Source organism: Camelus dromedarius, chromosome 2 (assembly GCF_036321535.1).
Source record: "Camelus dromedarius isolate mCamDro1 chromosome 2, mCamDro1.pat, whole genome shotgun sequence".
Classification (NCBI taxonomy): domain Eukaryota; kingdom Metazoa; phylum Chordata; class Mammalia; order Artiodactyla; family Camelidae; genus Camelus; species Camelus dromedarius.
Window position 1 is genome coordinate 59,271,355 of NC_087437.1, and position 19,599 is coordinate 59,290,953.

The window sequence follows — 19,599 nt, forward strand, 5'->3', positions numbered from 1 at the left end:
AAAAATACATAGAAGGCATAAGGACTGAAATGTCAGAAACAAAAAACTTGTTACTATTTATAGATGAAAACTGTCTAAAACAAAATCCTAGAGAATCTAAAACTGCAAGAATAAAGTCTGACAAGGCTGCTGGAGATGAGATGGCTATCCAAGATAACTGCACTGTGTGCACCAGCGTAAAAGAATTAGAACATGTAATTTTAAACAGATACTTATCAGAAGAACAAAAATCATACTACTACAGGAAAAATCTAACAAACACTTGTCTCCCTTTAGGGAGAGAACTGTCAGACTTTACTGAAAGATATTCAAGAAGACCTAGAGAAACAGAGATGTTGTTCATGGAAAGGGAGACTAAATCAATTCTCCAACTCAATTTTTGATAAACCCATTGTAATTGTAATAAAAATTCCCAGTACTTGACAAGCTAACCTTAAAATTTATATGGAGGAGGAAAAGCTCAGGAACAGCCAAAAAGATCATGATGAACAATATGAGGTGGGGGATAAGGGGTCCTATCCAATCATATATCAAAATTACGTATAAAGTCACAGTAGTTTGGACAATGTGGTCCTAGCACAGAGGAGAATACAGAGACCTAAGAAAAAAATGCAGCACCCCTATCAGGTTGACAGTTTATACACACACACATTCAACTGAAAACTGATAGAGGACAGAGGTATCACTGAAGATCAGTGGGTAAAGATACGACTATTCAATAAATAATGCTCAAGTGGGTATTCATGAGGAAAACAGAAATCTTATCGTCATCTCAAAGGCTATACGTAATATTAATTCCAGGTGGATTAAAGACCAACTATGAAAGAGTTAGTCTCTTTGTAACCTTGAGACAGGACAAGCTGCCAAGTTAAGATATGAAAAGATATGAAAAGCACAGAACGTAAAGAAAAAAAAACTGTTAAAATTGACTACTGTAAAAACTTGTTTTTAAAAAGGATATTATAAACAAAGCAAAAGGATAAGCCACAAGTTGGAAGATATTCATCACATATATAGCCAAATACTTTAGAAACTCCTGAAAATAATAAGAAAAAGACATCATATGAATAGAAAAAATGGGCAAAAGACAAACAATTCACAGAGGAAATAAAAATGGTCAATAAGCATAAAAAATGCTTAATACCATTGGCAATTTAAAATTAATATAATTAGCAAATTAAAACCATCAGGATATATGACATTTTAACCTACTAGACAAATGTTGGCAATGATATGGAACAAGATCTTATACACTGATGGAGGTTCAGTCACTTTGGAAAGCAACTGGAACCTCAGAAAGCTAAAGGGGACAAGCTCAAAATTGTAACAGAATATACCAGAGGACCCCTTTGCCCGTAGTGGTAGACCAAGGTAGGGTTGCTGCTAATGGAAGGAGCATTTTACCACTGACACTGTTTAGAATTCCCAGGACAAGGTGATATTTAACAGCAGATGGACTTTCAGTGGGCTTTACTGCTGTTTTTAAATTCTCTACAGCACTGCACCACCCCCTGTTGCTTGCACTTGGATGAACTCTTTGGTGCACCATCACTTACTCCCTTACACTAAGAGGCGTATGTAAGAATGTTTACATCGGCACCATCAATCCAGGAAAAGACTATACACCCACCAGCTGTTTACCAATGGAGAACTGAGAAGTGGATTACAGTATATTCCTATAATAGAATACTACATAGAATGAAAATGAAATGCATGTGTCAACATAGTAAGGCTGATGGGAAAAAGCAACTTACAGAAAAATAGAGATCACAAGACACCGATTTCATAAAGTTCCAAAGTAAGCAAAACTATCTTTTAAGATTTATACATATACGGCAAGTGTACAGTGAAAAGTAAGACAACAAAGTAGTGGTGCCCTCAGGATGTTTGGAGAAAGGTGCACGGCCCTGTCTCGCTGGTGTTGGTAATGCTTTTTTTAGGCTAGATGATAGAGTCATGGGTGTTATTTTATTACTATTATGCTTAACAACTTTAATTTGTGTGCACATTCTTTTGTATAAAATAAGTATTTCATTTTTCATAAAGTTTCTAAAGAGAACAAGCATGAAGAACACAATGGACAGTGAAAATGAGGCAGCGGGTGCAGACGACCCAAGGAGCAGGCTGATAAGGGAGAGGTCAAATAACAGGATCCAAGTTCCTTATTTTTAAAGACCAAGGGACATTTGTTTGTAGACAAAGGGAAATGGAATTAGAAGCAAAGACTGAAGAAACAGGAAAGAAAAATAACAGGCAGGGTAATATAAGTTGCTGTTTTATTTATGTTCCTTATTCTTTAACTTAGAAAACTAGGAAATAAGAGATATTGGAAAAAAGAAACATAAACAGTTCAGTCTCTTTCTCCACAAAAGTAGAGGAAGGGGACAGATCCTAAGTCCTAGCAAGCATCCAGAAGTCTCACTGGGCCGTGTATACCAAGTGCCGTTTTCCATTGCTGTCTCACCCCTGCTGCCCCAGACACCACCACTCCCGCACAACCAGTAATAACTTGATGTGCTTACACCTTACCTGAAGAACCTGGTCAACAGAGTCAACTGGATGCAACATGATGAATAATATGAAAACATACAAAACAATCACAGACACAACAAAAAAATCTGAAAAAGAAAGTAAAACAATTAAATTAGGGTGTTCCTTTAAATTAAAAAGGCATATAATGTAATGACTGGTTCGCTGTCAATTCTAAATTTAGTTTTGAATACTTCTATTTAGGCTGATTCAGTATATAAAATGTGTGCTCTGTGATATTTCCTAGCATATAATACATCATGCAGGCCCAAAGGATTCATTTACACAATGTGAAAATCATCTGCATTTACAAAAATACAAGACAAACCTTTATGGACATTTATTTGTTCTTCTCACGCTACTTTATAGGATAAGCCACTATACAAATCACAAATAGGAGATTATGTATGGAAAAATGAGATTATCATTTAAAATATGTATGCAATGAAATTATTGCTAACTGTAAAAATGCTGAATAACATTTATTTTCAGTATTGGGTATGTTATCACCCTAAACAGGCATTCTAAGTTGAATTTAAGTATATTTCTGTTAAGTGAATCCCACTTTTTCATTGATTTCCTTTGTGAAAATATTTCCATAGAAAATGCTAGCTCAAGACCCAGAAATTGAGTTGATCTACTATTTTAAATGTGGGCTAAGCCAGTGGCTTGCTGTGGTAGCTAAGAATGGTAAATTCCATCCATCAGCACTTTGAATCACTTACCTAACTCAAAAATAAAACTCCCTGCTTGTGGTCATTTTGTTAACTGTGTACATACATACATTCACACACACACATATACAAGCACACCCTTATATATAATGAGCCATGAGAAAGCTCAGAAATAGTCTCAGAATTAAAAACAAAATCACAAATCCAAAAAAAAAAAGTCTCAATTATATTAACAGCCCCAAACTTTTTCTTTCTTTTTTCTTGGTCTGGGTATTTATTTCCAAGCTCCTATTAGTGGCTGGCTTCAAATTCAAACTCTACTAAGACCACATATAACCACAACTTTATCATAAAGACTTTAGAGTGTGTCAAGAAGTGAATAGAAATAATATTCTGATATATTTACTGTTACACACACACATATATATATACACACACACACACACATATTTACTGTTCTAACAGCTTAGACTGAAAGTTATGCTAACATTCATGCCAAAAGTGGGGAAACCTTTTTACTATGAGCCACTGACCAACAGGATGAAAAATTTGCAATCCAGTTAGATAAAAAAGGAATTTTTTCCAGACTTTTATTTTTAAAACACTCTACTAAATTACAAACAAGTAATGCAATATTCTCTTCCATAAATGAAGCAGAGAGTAATACATGTTATATAGTCATTCAAATGTTTAGAGTCAGTTTAAAGTGTTTGGAAAGTGCTAGTTGGAAGTACATGAACACACTCACACACACCCCAGACAAAACCAGAAAAAGGACACACACAAAAAAAATGGTCAGGATACAAATGCCAAAGAGAGACATGGAAGCAGAGAAAGTTTTGTTTCAAGAAAATAATAGCCCATATTGAACGTTTTTCAAATCCTATTGCATTTTTAAAACAATAAGCAAAAATAGATTTGCAATCTAGTCTTGACATATTGCCAGAAGAAAAATTTTTTTTTTTAAATTCAGGCTCGGAAACTTCTGACATTTACCTCAACAGTAATTCTCAAATTTTCATCTTTCTCCTATAACCACCCCCTTTGATCACACCTCTAAAAATCTGCCAAGATTTCCATCTGAAGGAGAAAATAAATACTTGAGTCTTTCCTTTGTTTCACCAGGAAAGAAAAAGAGGCTGGCAGACTTACATAACCACCAAAATGAAAAGATCAATAAGGATTTCAAACAAGAATCGAAAAACTGAGTACTCATTTTAGAGAGGCATGAGTTTCTAGCAGACCATGCTCTCAGCTCCGGGTTCTCCTGGCATGGTCAGTGATTCCTTACTAACCCTACTGAAGACAGCTATCAAAACAAACTCTGTGCTGGTGGTGACTGGCGGCCGAGGAAGAATGTTCCTCAAGTTAAAGATTTAGATTCTGTTTCAGATGCTGCCACAAAGCTAGGTGAACATCACCAAGTCATTCAGAGTCAAATTATTTTAACCGTAAAATACAGATAAGATGAGATCCTGTAAGGGAAGAGCAGATTTAAGTTATTATTAAATATGTCCCAGCAACAGCATCACAGACTTGTTAACTGAATGACACCAGTTCCCTTTGATGGAATCTGGCATCAAAATAAGAACCTTATAAAGGACTTCCCTTATATTCCCCTCAGTAAGTGACTCAAAAGTAAAAACTTACAGAGAGTAAATAAATCTGCAATACTTGTCTGTGGCTCTGATATATACCTCTCTTGTTCCTCCTCAAAAATACTAACTGGGATCTTCTGACCTACAACCACAAATTTAAAGTCTTTTTATTCCTAGTCCCTCTTCCTGACTCAGTTACTTGTCTTTAAAAGGCCACCTCAGCCTGCAGGGCCCCTAGGTATCTGCTCCAACCACTTCGGATATGGGGATGAACTGGAAAAAGATACATAAGCCTGAACAGGAGAGATGCTGGCAGTTCAGTAATAATGCCTTCATACAGAGAAAGAACTTGGATTTCACAAGCAGCAAACGATAAGCATCAAGTAAAAAAAAAAAAAAACCAGCAAAAACTGAAGCCAGATCACAAGAAATCACATCTGGTTAAAAGAGTGTCAGAATTAAGTCCATATGATCACGGCCCTTGAAATAACAGTGAAGTCAAGCAAGAAAATAACTGCGCTTCAGGTGAAAATGGGTGACCACAGACGGAAGTCAGGTTTTACTTAGTCTCAACCAGAACCAGTAGAGGAGAGCAACAGATTCTGTAGAGGATACCTTAAATAGCTAAGACTGAGATTAATCCTTTAAAATAATATGCTCAAGATAGACAACACATTACACAGTTTAGATACTGAGAACAGTAACTAGCAGGTCTGGTGAAGATCTGTGAACTGTCTACTCTGAGGAGGAAAGGAAAGGCTGATGACAGCTTTGGTAAAGCCTTAACCTTTCCCCCACTCTTCTCCATCCATATTTATACTTCACATCGTTTAACACTTTATACAGTAATACTTTATTTCTATCATTTCTTACTTTCTTCTCTACTTCTCTTTCTTTACTCATCAGTAACAACTATATTCCAAGATTAGGGGACTCCAATGACTGACAGACAGACAGACAGACAAAGACGTGAAAATCAGCAAAGTAATACACTGACTTTATTGTATTTTCTGGAAGGCATGTCTTATGACAGCACACACTTCTGTCTCCACTAACAGACATGCACAAGCTGCTTAGCTTAAGGACAAAGGTTTGGTGGCTATATTTCTGCTAAAATATAATTTTTAACACATGTTTAAAAAAACAGTCCAGTGATCAACAATTGAGTTTATTTAAATCAATCCGAAATTAAATGGGAATATAAAACACTTTAAGCCTCTCATTTTTTTTGAAGTTTTCCAAAATAATATAAAAGATGTAGCTGTCTTGCTTACCAACAAGTCTGAATGTCAGTTTTCTTTCTGTAAACAAAGTATTGTTCTTTGAAAGATATTTTAGCTACCCCTGGGCATGCTCAATATTTCCTTGAAATTTTGAAACAGTGAACCAAAAAACATGTACATCAACTTTAATTATTAAGTTCACCTACTATGCAAAGCTTTTTGTCCCACAACGTGGTTTTAACATGATTCTCTAAAGTTTCCATTTGTTAGATAAGAAATATCAGTTCTTTAAAAAAAAAAAGTAAAAAACAGATTTCAATTATTATTGGTTACTTATATTTTGAAATCTTACTTGTCCAAAATATAAAGTAACAAAATCTGTCCTACAAACCACACAGAAGACTAAGCAAGATAATGTATGTGAACATGCTTTGTAAATTCTCACGTGAGATATACAGATGTGAGCAGTTATCAGTCCTATGCCACAGCGAAATCTGTGACCTGACATTTTACCAACCAGAACACTGGCATTTCTTTACAGCAAAAGAATAACTACTATTCACACCAAGGTACTGTAAAAGTCTTAAAGTTCTATATGGAAAAAATAATTTTTAAGTTGTTCCATATATTAATTAGTAGAGCCTCAATTTTTTAAAACCAGCAATTTATATACAGTGAATGATTTTTTCCCAAGAACCCTAACTGATCAATCCAAATGCTGTATTCTATTGCCACAGGCAGACAAGCTTACACAGGCATAAGCCTCCATTCTACTGGCCCCTCCTGCTGTGGATGCAAAGGTGACAGAAGTGAAGAATTCCAGGTGAATATTGGCTGGAACAGTGTCAAAAATGAGAAAAGACAGCTGGTGCCATGCAGACCACCCAGAAGGAAAGTATAATACCCACTGTTCAAACTGAAGAACTTCTATTCCTGCTTTTAATTCTAACTCTCTTTGCAATGGGCTGTAAAAATAAAAATTGGAGCCAGAAGTAACAGGGTGTGAAAACCAGGAATGTGTAGAACTGCTGTCTTTAATTTTAAACTTAGGGTGGCAGCTACCATGAGAATAAAACAAGACAGTAAACATCTAAATCACTAGGTTCATTCTACTTGTGAAGACCCATTTTACTTTGAAAGAACAGCTTTAACTCAATTCTTACATTACTTTATAGAAGGGAAGCAGGATGGAAATCACAATAAATGCCAAACTTACAATTCTTGTAGGAAGGTTGCCTGAAGGGTTTTCCTTTTGAAAAGGCAACTGCCACTATGAGGTACTGAAAACTGGAGATAAAAAACACTGTGGTATTTTCATAATTTTGTATATTATGTGAATCAGAATCAGTTTCATTGTTTAAATCTGAAGAATTCCTATATTGGCTTCCTGTTGTGTTACAAGCACTAAAACACAGAAAAAAATTTTGTGTTAGTAAACACAGTATCTATTTCCCAAAGGAAACTAATTTTTCTTTCTAGTCACATTCTAATCAGTTAAAATTCAGAAGGAAGTAAGAGACCTCATTAATTAATAAGCCCCTCTCACTTTTAATAAACTCTTCCCACTTTTTAAGTTAGGGAGTAACTTTAGCATAGTAAAGGTAAACAGACTTTGCATTTACCTATGTATAATTAATTAAAATTACATTACCATAATCTGTGAACTTGAAGACATTCTGCCCATAAACAAACACAAGATGCACTTAATACCTTTTCTTAAATTTTTTTAGGTTTTAAAATGTCATTTCCCAAACTGGGGGTAGAGAAGTTAGAAACACAAACATTCTGGCTTAGAAGAAACCCTAGTGATTAACTTCAATTTCCTCATATTATAGATAAGGAAAGCCAAGGCTCAGCAGCAAATGAAGAAACTGGTCCAATGTCCCCATCTTGATCTGATCATTAGGACCTTGCCTGACCACCTTCCTACAGATAGATGAAGTCAAATATGGGCCGAATTACTTTAATTGTTTAACCAAGCTGCATGCAAACTTTTACATACATTTTTAAACTTATTCTTACATGCATATATATTGCACTCACTTTACACTTATTTTTTAATGGATTGACCAACTTACTCTGAATATGGATGCCATTTATCATACCAGTCTTGCTGCTTGACCCAAAAAAACCCCAAAGATTGAAATCCAATAGAGATGATAATCTGAGACAAAACGGAGAAGAGAAGAGCCCCAGATATAAGACCTGAAGGTGGTCTCTGTGCCACAAGTTCCTTCCAGGCAGGATTTAAACTCACTATATTAAGAAGAAAGAGAGGAAAAGTTTATATCTAAATTAATTTGTCACTACAAAGTCAGATTCATTTAGGAACTTAAAAAAAACTGGGTTTCTTTCCCAACAAATCTTTAATATGAAAAATGTCCAAAAACCAAGCCAGATGCCATACATATTTAAGTAATCTGTAAAGGCTTTTTCAAAAATGCCTCAGGAATACTTTTTACATTAATCTATTGAAATTCAAAGGAAACCCTAGTACAAGTAAAAAGAATACTAAAGACAAGCATATATCATCACCAACCTTATATGCTTAACTAAGAATTTATTTCTGAATCTGTAATTGTAAAGCCACAGTTAAAATAACACATATTTCTTTTTCTTAAGGAGATATTAACAAAGGTTTGAAGCTATATAAACATAACAGTAACATAAAAGAGGCTTTGATCACTTCTGTCCACCAAGTTTCTCCACTGTAAAGTTATGTCTTTCTCTTTGTAATTAATAAGTAATTTGTGGAAAGACACTGAGACTGTGTAAAAACCCTGTTCCTCAACTTTCATTCACTAGTTTTAGCATCCACTAAAGACTGTCAAACTCAGTGGTTCTCAACCAACATGATTTTGGACCCCAAAGAACACCTGGCAATGTCTGGAGGTATTTTTGGTTATCATAAATGGGGGCGTGGGTAGAGGCCAGAGATACCGGTAAGCAGCCTATAAAGCAGAGGATAGTCCCCCCCAACAATAAACAATTAGCTGGCCTAAACGTCAGCAGGACCAGAGTCTTTCCATGGTCTAAGCCAATCATTCTGTCTATATTATTAGTTAGCATTTTACTGTAAGGAAGAGCTTTCCCTTCTCTCCCAATCATTTATTTATTTCCACTATGGACTTGTGAATTTTTACTTGATTAAGTAAGTCATATCCCATTACCATCATTATTTATTTTGATGTTAAAATCACCAGTACTGAAACAAATCAACATCTTATCTCCTTATACGATATACCCAGGACACAGCATCACTTCTTTGATACTCCTGCCAAGAATGCACAGCCTGAGTCTAATGAAAATACAACAAACAAACCTGCATAACCAGATCATCTTCTTTCACAAACATCAATGTCAAGAAGCCCCCCGAAAGGCTGATGTACTATTCTGGATTAAAGATGACTAAAGAGATACGATAACTAAATGAAACTTAGGAGCCTGGACTAGATCCTGGGCAAGGGGACCACAGGGAAAAATAGGTATAAGGGATGTTATTGGGACATATGACAAAACTTGAATACAGGTATGGATTAGGTAATATTATATAAATGTTACTTCTTGACATTTATAACTGTGTTTAGCTGTATAAGAGAACAACTTTGTCTGGGGCAATATATACTAGAATATTCAGAGGCAAAGGGGGCAAAGGGGCATGATAACATGAACTTATTCCCAAATATTTCAGGAAAAAGTGGAGAAAGAATAAAACAAATAGGGCAAAATATAAACAACTTATAATAAAAGAACATATTCATAGGAAAAATGGAGAGACATGTACTGTGTTACAATCGTTCACATAAATTTACCAAAGTTTAATAAGCCACATCAGAATTTCATACACTTTAAAAACAGTAACAAAGCAAAATACTCACTTGTAAATACCACTACCAAAATGATTGCCAGATCAATAAAGAGAAACTGGAAGTCCCCTAGGTTGCTTAAGATCTACAGAAGCAATTATTTTAAAAGTTAGTTTTCAGGAACTATTTTTATTGTACCACTTTTATACCATTCCCCCCTGGTTTTATTAGCTTTTTCCTCTCTGGTTTTAATTTTTTTCCCCCAATAATGACAATTTCAAAATGACACTTGGACCTGCTTAAAAACTGAACGTATTTGCCTTTAAATTAATGAAATATGACATACTTGCAAAATTCAATTTAATATATTAGTATAAAAGGTAGTGCCCCAAAACTCATCCAATGAAAGCCTTTTGAAAGTTTTTTTGGCAAAAAGAAAACATAAACTTCTACTCACAATATTCAATATTTTTGAAAATAAGTATCTTGAAGCCTCCTTATTATCTAACACCATCCCTCCTAATACTTTCCACAATGATAGAAAGGGGTAGCCTCACAAAGACTCTTTGAGATGTCACCAACGATCATGTAGAGAAAAATCTAAAGTGAAAACACTTCAACTATAAAATCCATGGTGTACGTTCAGATACCACTAGTTCACACCTCTTCTCCAAACGCTAAATTCTAAACTAGAGCTGAGACATCCACTCGCATTCTGGCCTTTCCTTGTGAGTGTATAGCAAAGTTAACCGCAATTCTAAAATATGTCACAGCTTGACATTTTGAAGAGTTCTAAAGAGATGTCCAATACATGCTAAAGGCAAAAAAGAATACAGTCATCTTTTATTCACAATGCTAAATCCACAGTGGCTGGCCTTATGGAAAATGCTATTCCAGATTAATGAGACTTTCAATTTGCTACTCAAAATATAGTAAATTAAAGAAAAATTTACAGATGCTAGTTATTTAATTCCACCATGGATGCATTCAAAATGAAATATATATACTCGATATCTTAATTTAAATATCTTAACACTAAGTACCATCTCTGCAAGCAACTTCAGTACTCACAGAATACAGCAGAGTAACACTGAAGTACTGGATAATGCTGTACAAAGCCATAAATTTAAACACACAGAAGGAAGTCATTAAAGCAGCACGGCCTTCCCTGTGAAAACAAATGTTGGCATGTGAACAGAAGCATTCTAAATGCCTCCTCCAAACCACAATTATATCTTGACAGATGAACATCAACATTCAACAGTTACAACAAAGCACTTTTCTACCAAAAGAACTAAGCCAAAGCAGAACCGGAAGAAATGGGGAGTAGCCATCAATCTGTTGCTAAAGACTTACAATAACATACCATTAAAACAAACTCCTATTACTTTCTATGACATTTTTCCCTATATTATAAGAGCAAGTTACAAAGAGACAATGGGAAAATTTTCAACGGGTACTACCTGATAAGGTTTGGCACACAGGAAATACTAGGAGCTTTGGAGGTAAAGGGAGATGCCACTGAAGCCTCGAGCTCTGATAAGGAAATGCCTCCGTGTGCCCTCTTCAGAGCCTGATGGTTTGAAGAATAAAATTGCCTGAGTTTTGTGCATGTGACTTAGGCCAGAGAAAGAACTATAAAATCACAAAATCTATACTTACACCACAATCATTTGCACCATCACCGCACATCCCAACAAAGTAACTAAGAGACAAAAATTATGTTTTAAGATTTTGATTTCTTAAAATACACAACATTTAACTTAAGATTTTTCTCCAGTACAGTATTATGAAGAGCTAACAGACCACGATTCCCCCAGTGGAATTAATGAGTCTTTTCATTACAATAACCACAAGAACGTTCCTTTGCAAACACCACCAGCCTGCAAGTCAGAGGACCTAGGTCACTGTCCTATTTCTGTCACAAGACGGGCAATCAGTTTATCATTTTGGCATCTCCATTTCCTAATCTTCAGAGCAAAGGACTTGGGCCTGCACGGTGTTTAGTACGTTTACTTTTAAGGTTATCAGCAAAGTTTTCTCCCTTAAAAACTTGAAATACAGTTATTTACTAAAAACTATTACAACACTTCCGTCAAGCTGAGTGAACAGACCCTACCTCACAGACATCACCCAGAAAAGGAATGTGGATACTGGACGTGAGCTAAATAGATAAGCACATGAGCCTCTTTTAAAGAGGCCCTTCCCTGTCTTACAGGTGACAAGTTTATATACATTAATTTTCTGGTTTTGAAAACAAAACTATAATTCCTAAGAATTAAAAAACAAAACCACCAATACTTACTCTACATTTTGCAACGCTTCTACTAATTGTGTCTTCTGATCAGGCGCCATACGCGCGAACACCGTGCCATGCAGCATCAGCTGGAAAAAATATGAATTTCTTCAAAACATTGTTCACAATGTACTCATGTGAATATATACATAAGCCCAAATCACTAACCTTAGGAACAAGGTCTTGAAAATGCTCCAGTATCACTGAAAATGATTTTCCGTTCATTGCAAAGTGGTAACGGGTCACTTGCAGATCCTCTAAGTTATCATGGACCAATTTAATTGGAATAGCCTGCGTATAAGACATTCAGAACAATATGCAGGCAGCCAGACCAAGCAACCAATCGTATTTTAAACATGTTTGATTCAAAACTAAATTCTTTCATTTCATATTTTATGTAAGACACTGAATGTTTAACATTTATTAGAAGTAAAAGAAAATTCCATTTTAAGGTAATTTATCTTTATTGTTTATTTAAAAAATATGACTTAAGGAAGGCTAAATATCAGCTTCAATTTGAAATGATCCACCTGCATCATTTGCTACTACATTTAAAATAGGTTAAATAGGTTAAATGTTTGGGATTCTTGTATTTTAAAACTGTGCTTCCCAACTTCGGCTACGTATCAAAATTGAAACACTGAGATACCTGCATCTGCCCTAGTCCTAATGAATCAGAACCTGTGAGGAGATGCTCAGGCTTCTGTTTTTATGTTTTGTTTTGTTGCATTTTAATGCATCACTTTAAATTTTTTCAGAATAAATTAAAACAAGCAAGCTTCGAAAAAAAATTCTACTTGACGGTACCTCCGAGTCAATTGCTGATGAATCACTACACTGTGTTCGGGTGTCTGCATAATGCCAATTTATCTTGGCAACTTTCCCGTCCTTCGGAGGTAATGCTTCCGCAATGATAACTTTATCCTGAGGTAGTATCATTCCACAGTCTCTGGCTACAGAGACAGCAGTCAACATGTTGTCACCTGATTTTCAAAACATTGAAAATACATTAAAATTAAAATGGAAACATGAATGTATTAAACAAGTAGTCACTGAGAATCTATTACAGTCCCCATGATTGGGCTGGGCAAAATAAAGATACGGTCATTTGGGTCATCTGGTCATTTATGGTCCTTACTCTTAGAGTTTAAAAATAATAAAATCAGGACATACATATCAAAGAAAGCCTCAAAGAATTCAAGCACATAGACGCTAACTAGAACATTCTCACCCACAATTTTTAAAGCAAAATACATTCTCAATCTTTCTGAGTCACGCACTAGTGGTACCCACTCAACACCTGGCACCTGAGCAGATGTTCAATAAATATTATTGAAATAACTGAGGAGTGACAGGTAGTCTGTACAAGCATATGAGAGTAGTTTCACAGAAAAAAGTGAATTACAAAAGCCAAATCACACAAAACAAAAAGATAAGTGAAGTAACAAGAACACAATCTTTACAAGATATAAAGAGAAGCAAGACAGATAACTTTTCAGTCATGAGGAAAGAACTGAAGACACTATAAGGATAAGATCAAAAGAGGGAAATATAAATGTACGGGAGAAGCAAGCAAAGGTTTAGGGCACCCACTGCTACCAGAACTGAAGGGCACTATTGTCTCTCCTCCCAATTCCCACACACCATTTCCATGCCTGTGTTCCTGTGACCTGACAGACTCTCCTGGGACACAAAGCCATATTCTGTCATGGCAGGAAAACAAGGGCAAAGAGATATACAGACAGAAAGTACTTTGAAGCAGAATGATTAGAACCAAGAATTGCTGGGATGCTAATAAATCTGGTTACTTGAGCTACAGGTAATAAGTATGGTATCAGATGGACCTCAGAGTGTAAAACATAAAAATGTACACAGACCTTCTCCACATGTCTTACAGAACACATAAATGCCATTAAGTGAATATCTTAAATCTGATTATTTGTTAAGAAAAAAAAAAAAAAACTTAAGAGCTGCCACAATTTCACATAGCTAAGAAATGGGAATTATATAATATTATCCACAGTATAACACTTGGAGAATCATTTAGATGCAGCAGTCAAGAAACAAACCAAAAAAACAGCTATTTTCACAATTACACATTCAAGCAATGATAAACGTACTATCTTATATACAAAAATATAATTCTAATATATATCTATTAACCATTTTCCATGTATCTGGCACAGTTCTAAAAATTATAGAAGATCTCAAAATAAGTAAAATATATTCTTAACTCTCAAGAATCTTCTAGTACAGAAAACAAATCTACAAATAACTAACACAAGACAAGGTAAAATAACTCAAAGAAATAGATGATTAAAGAGAGAAGAAAAAAGAGCAAAGTTAAATATTTACAGTGTGCCCTTCACTATTATACTTATTATAAACAGATTTGCTAGACCTCCAAAGTGTACTGCAAAGTTGTCCTCCATCTCAGAAAAATACTCAATGCTGAAATAGGACAATGTAAGATGGAGCCACAATGTAACAAATTTAGTTACTTGAATTATACAGTTTTAATAAGTATGGTATTAGATGGAGCTATAGAGTAACAGTTAAACGTTTTTATAACTAACTGATCATTATCATTCCTCAATATTAGATAACTTGAACTCTAACAGTCACACTCAATTTTTTCTGTGTCCTTTCATGAAGTCTAACCTGTGACCATGACAGTGCGAATGTTGGCTTTATGCAAATCTTCAAGTACTGCAGGGGTTTCTCGCTTTAATTTGTTCTGCATTATAATTAACCCCATAAAATCCATGTTGTTCTCAATGGCATCTCTGCAGAAAAAGAAATTTTAACATAATGGTTTAGTTAAGAGAATAGGTATTTGTTTACTTTATGTTGGTAAGGCAATTTAAAATAATCATAAATTACAAATTAAAACACTTTATATGCCAAATAAACCATAATGTGTAAGTTTATGAGTTCAATCTCAAGAAATTTAAATCTGCCAAAACAATTTCCAAGAAATACATTTTAAAATTAAACTTTACCCCCAGAAACATCGGCATATAAGGATCATTTAGAAATGTGTGTCTCTGTAAGGCACTAAACACTTCTAGTATTAAGGAGTAACTATCTTGTATCCTACCTACCAAATGAATGAGCATAAAATACATCTATTCTTTACTGCCCCCTATACAACATACCCTAATTTAAATGTTAAGAGAAAAGGAAAAAACTGTACCACAAGCAGATTTGATACAGTTATTATACTAGATTCATCATTAAGTTTTTGAGGAATTTTATAAAACTCATGACCAAATTCTTGATCCTGGAATAATAAAAAAAAAATATTAGCAGTCCGACAATGAGATTTTTTCAGGACCCACAGATGGATCTTTTAGAATATTAAATTCAATATTTATCAAGATGCTATTCCTTCAAATAGTTGAGCATCTACAATGCACCAAGTACCACTCTGGTCACTGGGAGGTCAAAGATGAAAAGGCATGCTCTCTACTCTCAAGACCCTTTTGTGGGGAAACAGACATGCAAGCAAAGAGATCGTACAAAAATAATATGTGCTTCAGCACTATAATGGAGATGAAGTCTATCCAGTGATAGTTGCATTCTTAAGAAATCTAAAACTATCAAAATTATATCACAGAAATATTCTTTTCAATGGAGAAGGAGGGGGCGGTGGGCTTGAGGTTAGGGACCAAATTTCAGACTTGCAATAACCAAGTGGTTTTTCTACACAATTCAACAATAAAGGTGCTTAAAGTAAACAACAATGAAACCTAAACATCTTTGAAATTATATAACATACAGTGGATGGTAACGATGTTACAGAACAGTTAGAAAACTTAATACAAATGATACTGCTGGTGGTAACAGGAGAAATAAGCCTTGCAAGATGAAAATGCATTTCAAAGCACAAAGCTGTACCAACGTGAAACTACTGCATCAAAGTTCTGTTACCACTTTCCTGTGAGATACTAGCTTCTGGCTGCTGCTGGTTTCCAACTCTCCTACGAATGTATTGGTCATGGAAATCTTGCCCTCTAGTTAATGAATAGTACAATATTCAATTCAAGATACAGAGGTTCAAGTTGTAAGAGAAATGCCAAAACCTGTTCCTACAGGTAAAATGGAAACAGAGAGGTCTTGGTTTAAAGATGAGGAAGAATGGGAAGAGAGAGAGAGAGAAGTGTTGAGAGGGTATTCTGGGCAGAAGGAACAGCCTATCCAAGGCATGGAGGGATGCCTGAAAGACAGACTCAAAACCACAGGCAATTCAATTCTTATGGGGGGGAGGGGGAAGCAAGTGATAAAAGACAAGACTTACGGAGAAAGAAGACCTTAATATGCCCTTTGTAGGAATTAGGGTATAATCTTTTACATGTGTGGCTCCCAATCACACATATGCATCAGATCATTAGGTTACTGCTCTTTTTTTTTTTTTCTTGAAATGTCCCTGCTTAGACCAAATCCCCCAAATACTGTTTTAATAGGCAGACTTCCTAAAGTTGTTTTTCCTTTCAGTTATTTGGCTATCCACTCCACTCCTTTAGTTCTCATCCAGAGAAACAGGAATGTACTATAAACACTGTCCTACCCTTTTCATTTGACATACCTGGAATAATTAACCAAAGTATTAATAGCTCATGATTTAACCACTACCATATTAGTATTATGTTATTTACACTATTTAAACATGAACCTTATGCACACATAGAAATACTTCTATAGGGGATTCCTAGAACTGCACTTGCTGGATCAAACTGTACAAGCAAATTTAAATTTTGATAGGCACAAGGCATGTTCTTTATGAATTTATAATAGTATATAGCAGCAGTATGTGGCTAAAAATTTTCTCAAACCTTCACTAACATTTGATATTACCAATCTTTTCAATTTTATATATCTTAAGAAGTTATGTCTTGTGGTTTAATTTTGTAGTTCCCCAAGAACTGAACTGTCTTACCCTTTTCATGTGTTCAGTGGCTATCTGTAGGTCTTTTTCTGATGATTATCTGTTTGCATCATTTACCTTTTTTCAAATTAAGTATGTGGTTTGTTGTTTCTTTCTTGATTCACATCCCTGATAGTGAACTCCTCCAGAAGGTGACTGGGAGCCATTTATAAGAATTCCAAGTAGAAGACTGGTATTAGATTTGAATATTAAATAGCTCTCTCTGGACATAGTGTGTGGCACACAGATTAGACCCAGTAAAGACTGGAGAAAAGAGCTGAGTTCCCAAATTAGAGACTATGGCAGCGGGGAAAGTGAGAAGAAGAGTCTATTTCATAGGCAGAATTAGCAGGAGAGCCAATAAATATTTCTTTCTGCTTCCAAAATGCTAAATACACCATGAAATTTTCCTAAACAAAAGTGTTATCTTCAAAAGGTTGGTCTATACCGGTTACAGTAAAAGTGACAATTCTGCAACGTGAAACCCACAGCTATACCTGGAAGTAAATGTGATGTTGCTAATGGCCATCTGACCTTTGGGGGCAGGGTGGGAGGTATGGTTATTGTGACTCATGATACTCTGACCAAATAAGCACTTGTTTCAACCACTGGGCAAAAGCAAGTATGGCTGCTTTTTCAATAAACACTACAGTACTATATGATCCATGGTTGAATCCACGGCAGATCCTGGAGCCATTCCCCTATAGATACCAAGAAGTAACTGTAGATCATTTGGGAAAAATACACTTCTATTTAATTATGTTTACCAAAAACATAATTATGTTCCTAGAATATGCCTGACACATAGCAGGCGCTTGATAAATATTTAACAAATAAATTAAGAGTAGTTCCAGAGAGTTGTACTTTTATCTCACTGAAAACAAACCTTGCATAATGTTATGTATTTGCATACATTCAATATAGTTAGTAAATAAATGATAAATTGAATATAAATTACTGTACAAGACCTATAGAAACAAAAATGATGCCTTATTGGAAAAACTGTAGAAAACCCACTCATCAACCTCACCTGTTAATATTCTGCACTTTATGCCATGTCAGTTTTGACTCCAATTTTCGGTGTGCAAGAGCAATCACACGGAAGCCCTGTTTCGTGTAATCTTCTAAAACTTTTTCAAAATCAACAGGAACTTTTAAAAAGGAGAAAATAAAGGTCACTGTTACAATTGTGACCACAGCTTACACAAATACCAGAATTTCACTCAAAGCCTAGCTGCCTCCTTACCTGTTTCGGGTTTACAAAGCCCGGCAATGGCCTCCGGAGCCCCTTTCATGTAGGCGTCCATCTTCCTGTCCCCCAGCACCCTTGCAACCACACTCATACGTTGCAAAGCAGAAGAAAACGGGAACTGGCGAACAATTCCTATCTCATAAACAGCCTACGTAATTTCAAAAGACGCACAAAGCATTTATTATTTTTTAAGGCTTAAAATATACATATCTACTATACCTCAATTAAAAAAATTTTTTTAAAGATATACTTAGGAAACAAATATTCTTCACTTACTGGAAGTTCAAACAGCTCCTAAAAATAAGACAAAAAGAAAAAAGTAATTGTACAGATTAAGTCCATTAATACACTCAAGTTAAAAAAAATTTTAACTATACATCCACAAAACATTATTTGGAAAATAGCAAAGAACTCTAAATATTTCAAAGTCAGGTTTCAAGTTTGCTTCTCTACCACCTCCCATTTCTAAAAAGTACATGCTTGAGTATTTTAAAACATTCTGCTATCCTAGAAATATTAACATATTAAGTTCTAAAATAAACTAAGTGGAACATATGTAAAAATTAACCTAAAAATAAAGCCTCTCATATTCTTTTTATTAAATCCTAGGAATACAGATGCACTTTAAAAGGCTTCATTGTCATGTATCTAAATCACAAGGCACTAACTGCTCAGTAAATAGGAATGAAAAGAAAGAGTACTAAGAATTAAATCTCAATGTTTTACAAAGAATGCCTACAACACACCAGGCATAGTTTCTGATCAATGCAACAAAGACATTCATATCTGCATTAGAGGTGAACAAAAGAATATGATTTCATCTTCCAGCAGTATTTCAAAATGAGGACAAAACATGAGTGCCAACAGTATCAGCTAGCTTGAAGTGATTCCGCACCATTTCTTGGTTTCCTGCAGGTGTAGATTCAGGAAGCAGCTGTTTTGGAGGACGAACCACAGTGGGCATAATTCGATTATGGAGTGCTGTTTCTTCTTCAGTTGCTTCTTCCAGAATCTGAAAGGAAAATATTCAAAGCACTGATTCATAAAATTCAATTTACTGGTTCCACTTTAAAATGAAACATTCTGGCTATCTTCAGCGAAGTGTTAAAAAAAAAAGAAAAGGGTGTCCGGGGAATAAATGAGCACTACTAGATCATTAACATAAGTAAAACAAAATATAAACAAAGCTAGTTAAAGTCCTCACAACCCATGGGAGAGGGGAGCAGAAGTTAGAAGTGGAATAAAGAAATAGAGAAATTTTGCTCCTACAACCAGTTAGGTTGAGAGACTAGTT

At 35.1% G+C, this 19,599-nt stretch overlaps 1 protein-coding gene across 5 annotated transcripts in view; it reads right to left on the bottom strand.

Annotated features, from left to right (window-relative positions):
- ATP13A3 (ATPase 13A3) overlaps positions 1-19,599 on the bottom strand; it is a 73,734-nt gene that overhangs the window by 14,772 nt on the left and 39,363 nt on the right. For all 5 annotated transcript variants that reach the window (XM_064493900.1, XM_031453554.2, XM_031453534.2 and 2 more), the window contains 15 exons: positions 19,201-19,317; positions 18,582-18,599; positions 18,300-18,453; positions 18,084-18,204; positions 14,788-14,912; positions 12,934-13,109; positions 12,295-12,417; positions 12,136-12,215; positions 11,493-11,535; positions 11,294-11,403; positions 10,902-10,998; positions 9,903-9,975; positions 8,103-8,280; positions 7,241-7,428; positions 2,530-2,618 (listed from right to left, as the gene is read on the bottom strand). In XM_064493900.1, coding sequence (XP_064349970.1) covers positions 2,530-2,618; positions 7,241-7,428; positions 8,103-8,280; positions 9,903-9,975; positions 10,902-10,998; positions 11,294-11,403; positions 11,493-11,535; positions 12,136-12,215; positions 12,295-12,417; positions 12,934-13,109; positions 14,788-14,912; positions 18,084-18,204; positions 18,300-18,453; positions 18,582-18,599; positions 19,201-19,317 — 1,692 coding nt within the window. The remainder of the gene's footprint in view (positions 1-2,529; positions 2,619-7,240; positions 7,429-8,102; positions 8,281-9,902; positions 9,976-10,901; positions 10,999-11,293; positions 11,404-11,492; positions 11,536-12,135; positions 12,216-12,294; positions 12,418-12,933; positions 13,110-14,787; positions 14,913-18,083; positions 18,205-18,299; positions 18,454-18,581; positions 18,600-19,200; positions 19,318-19,599) is intronic.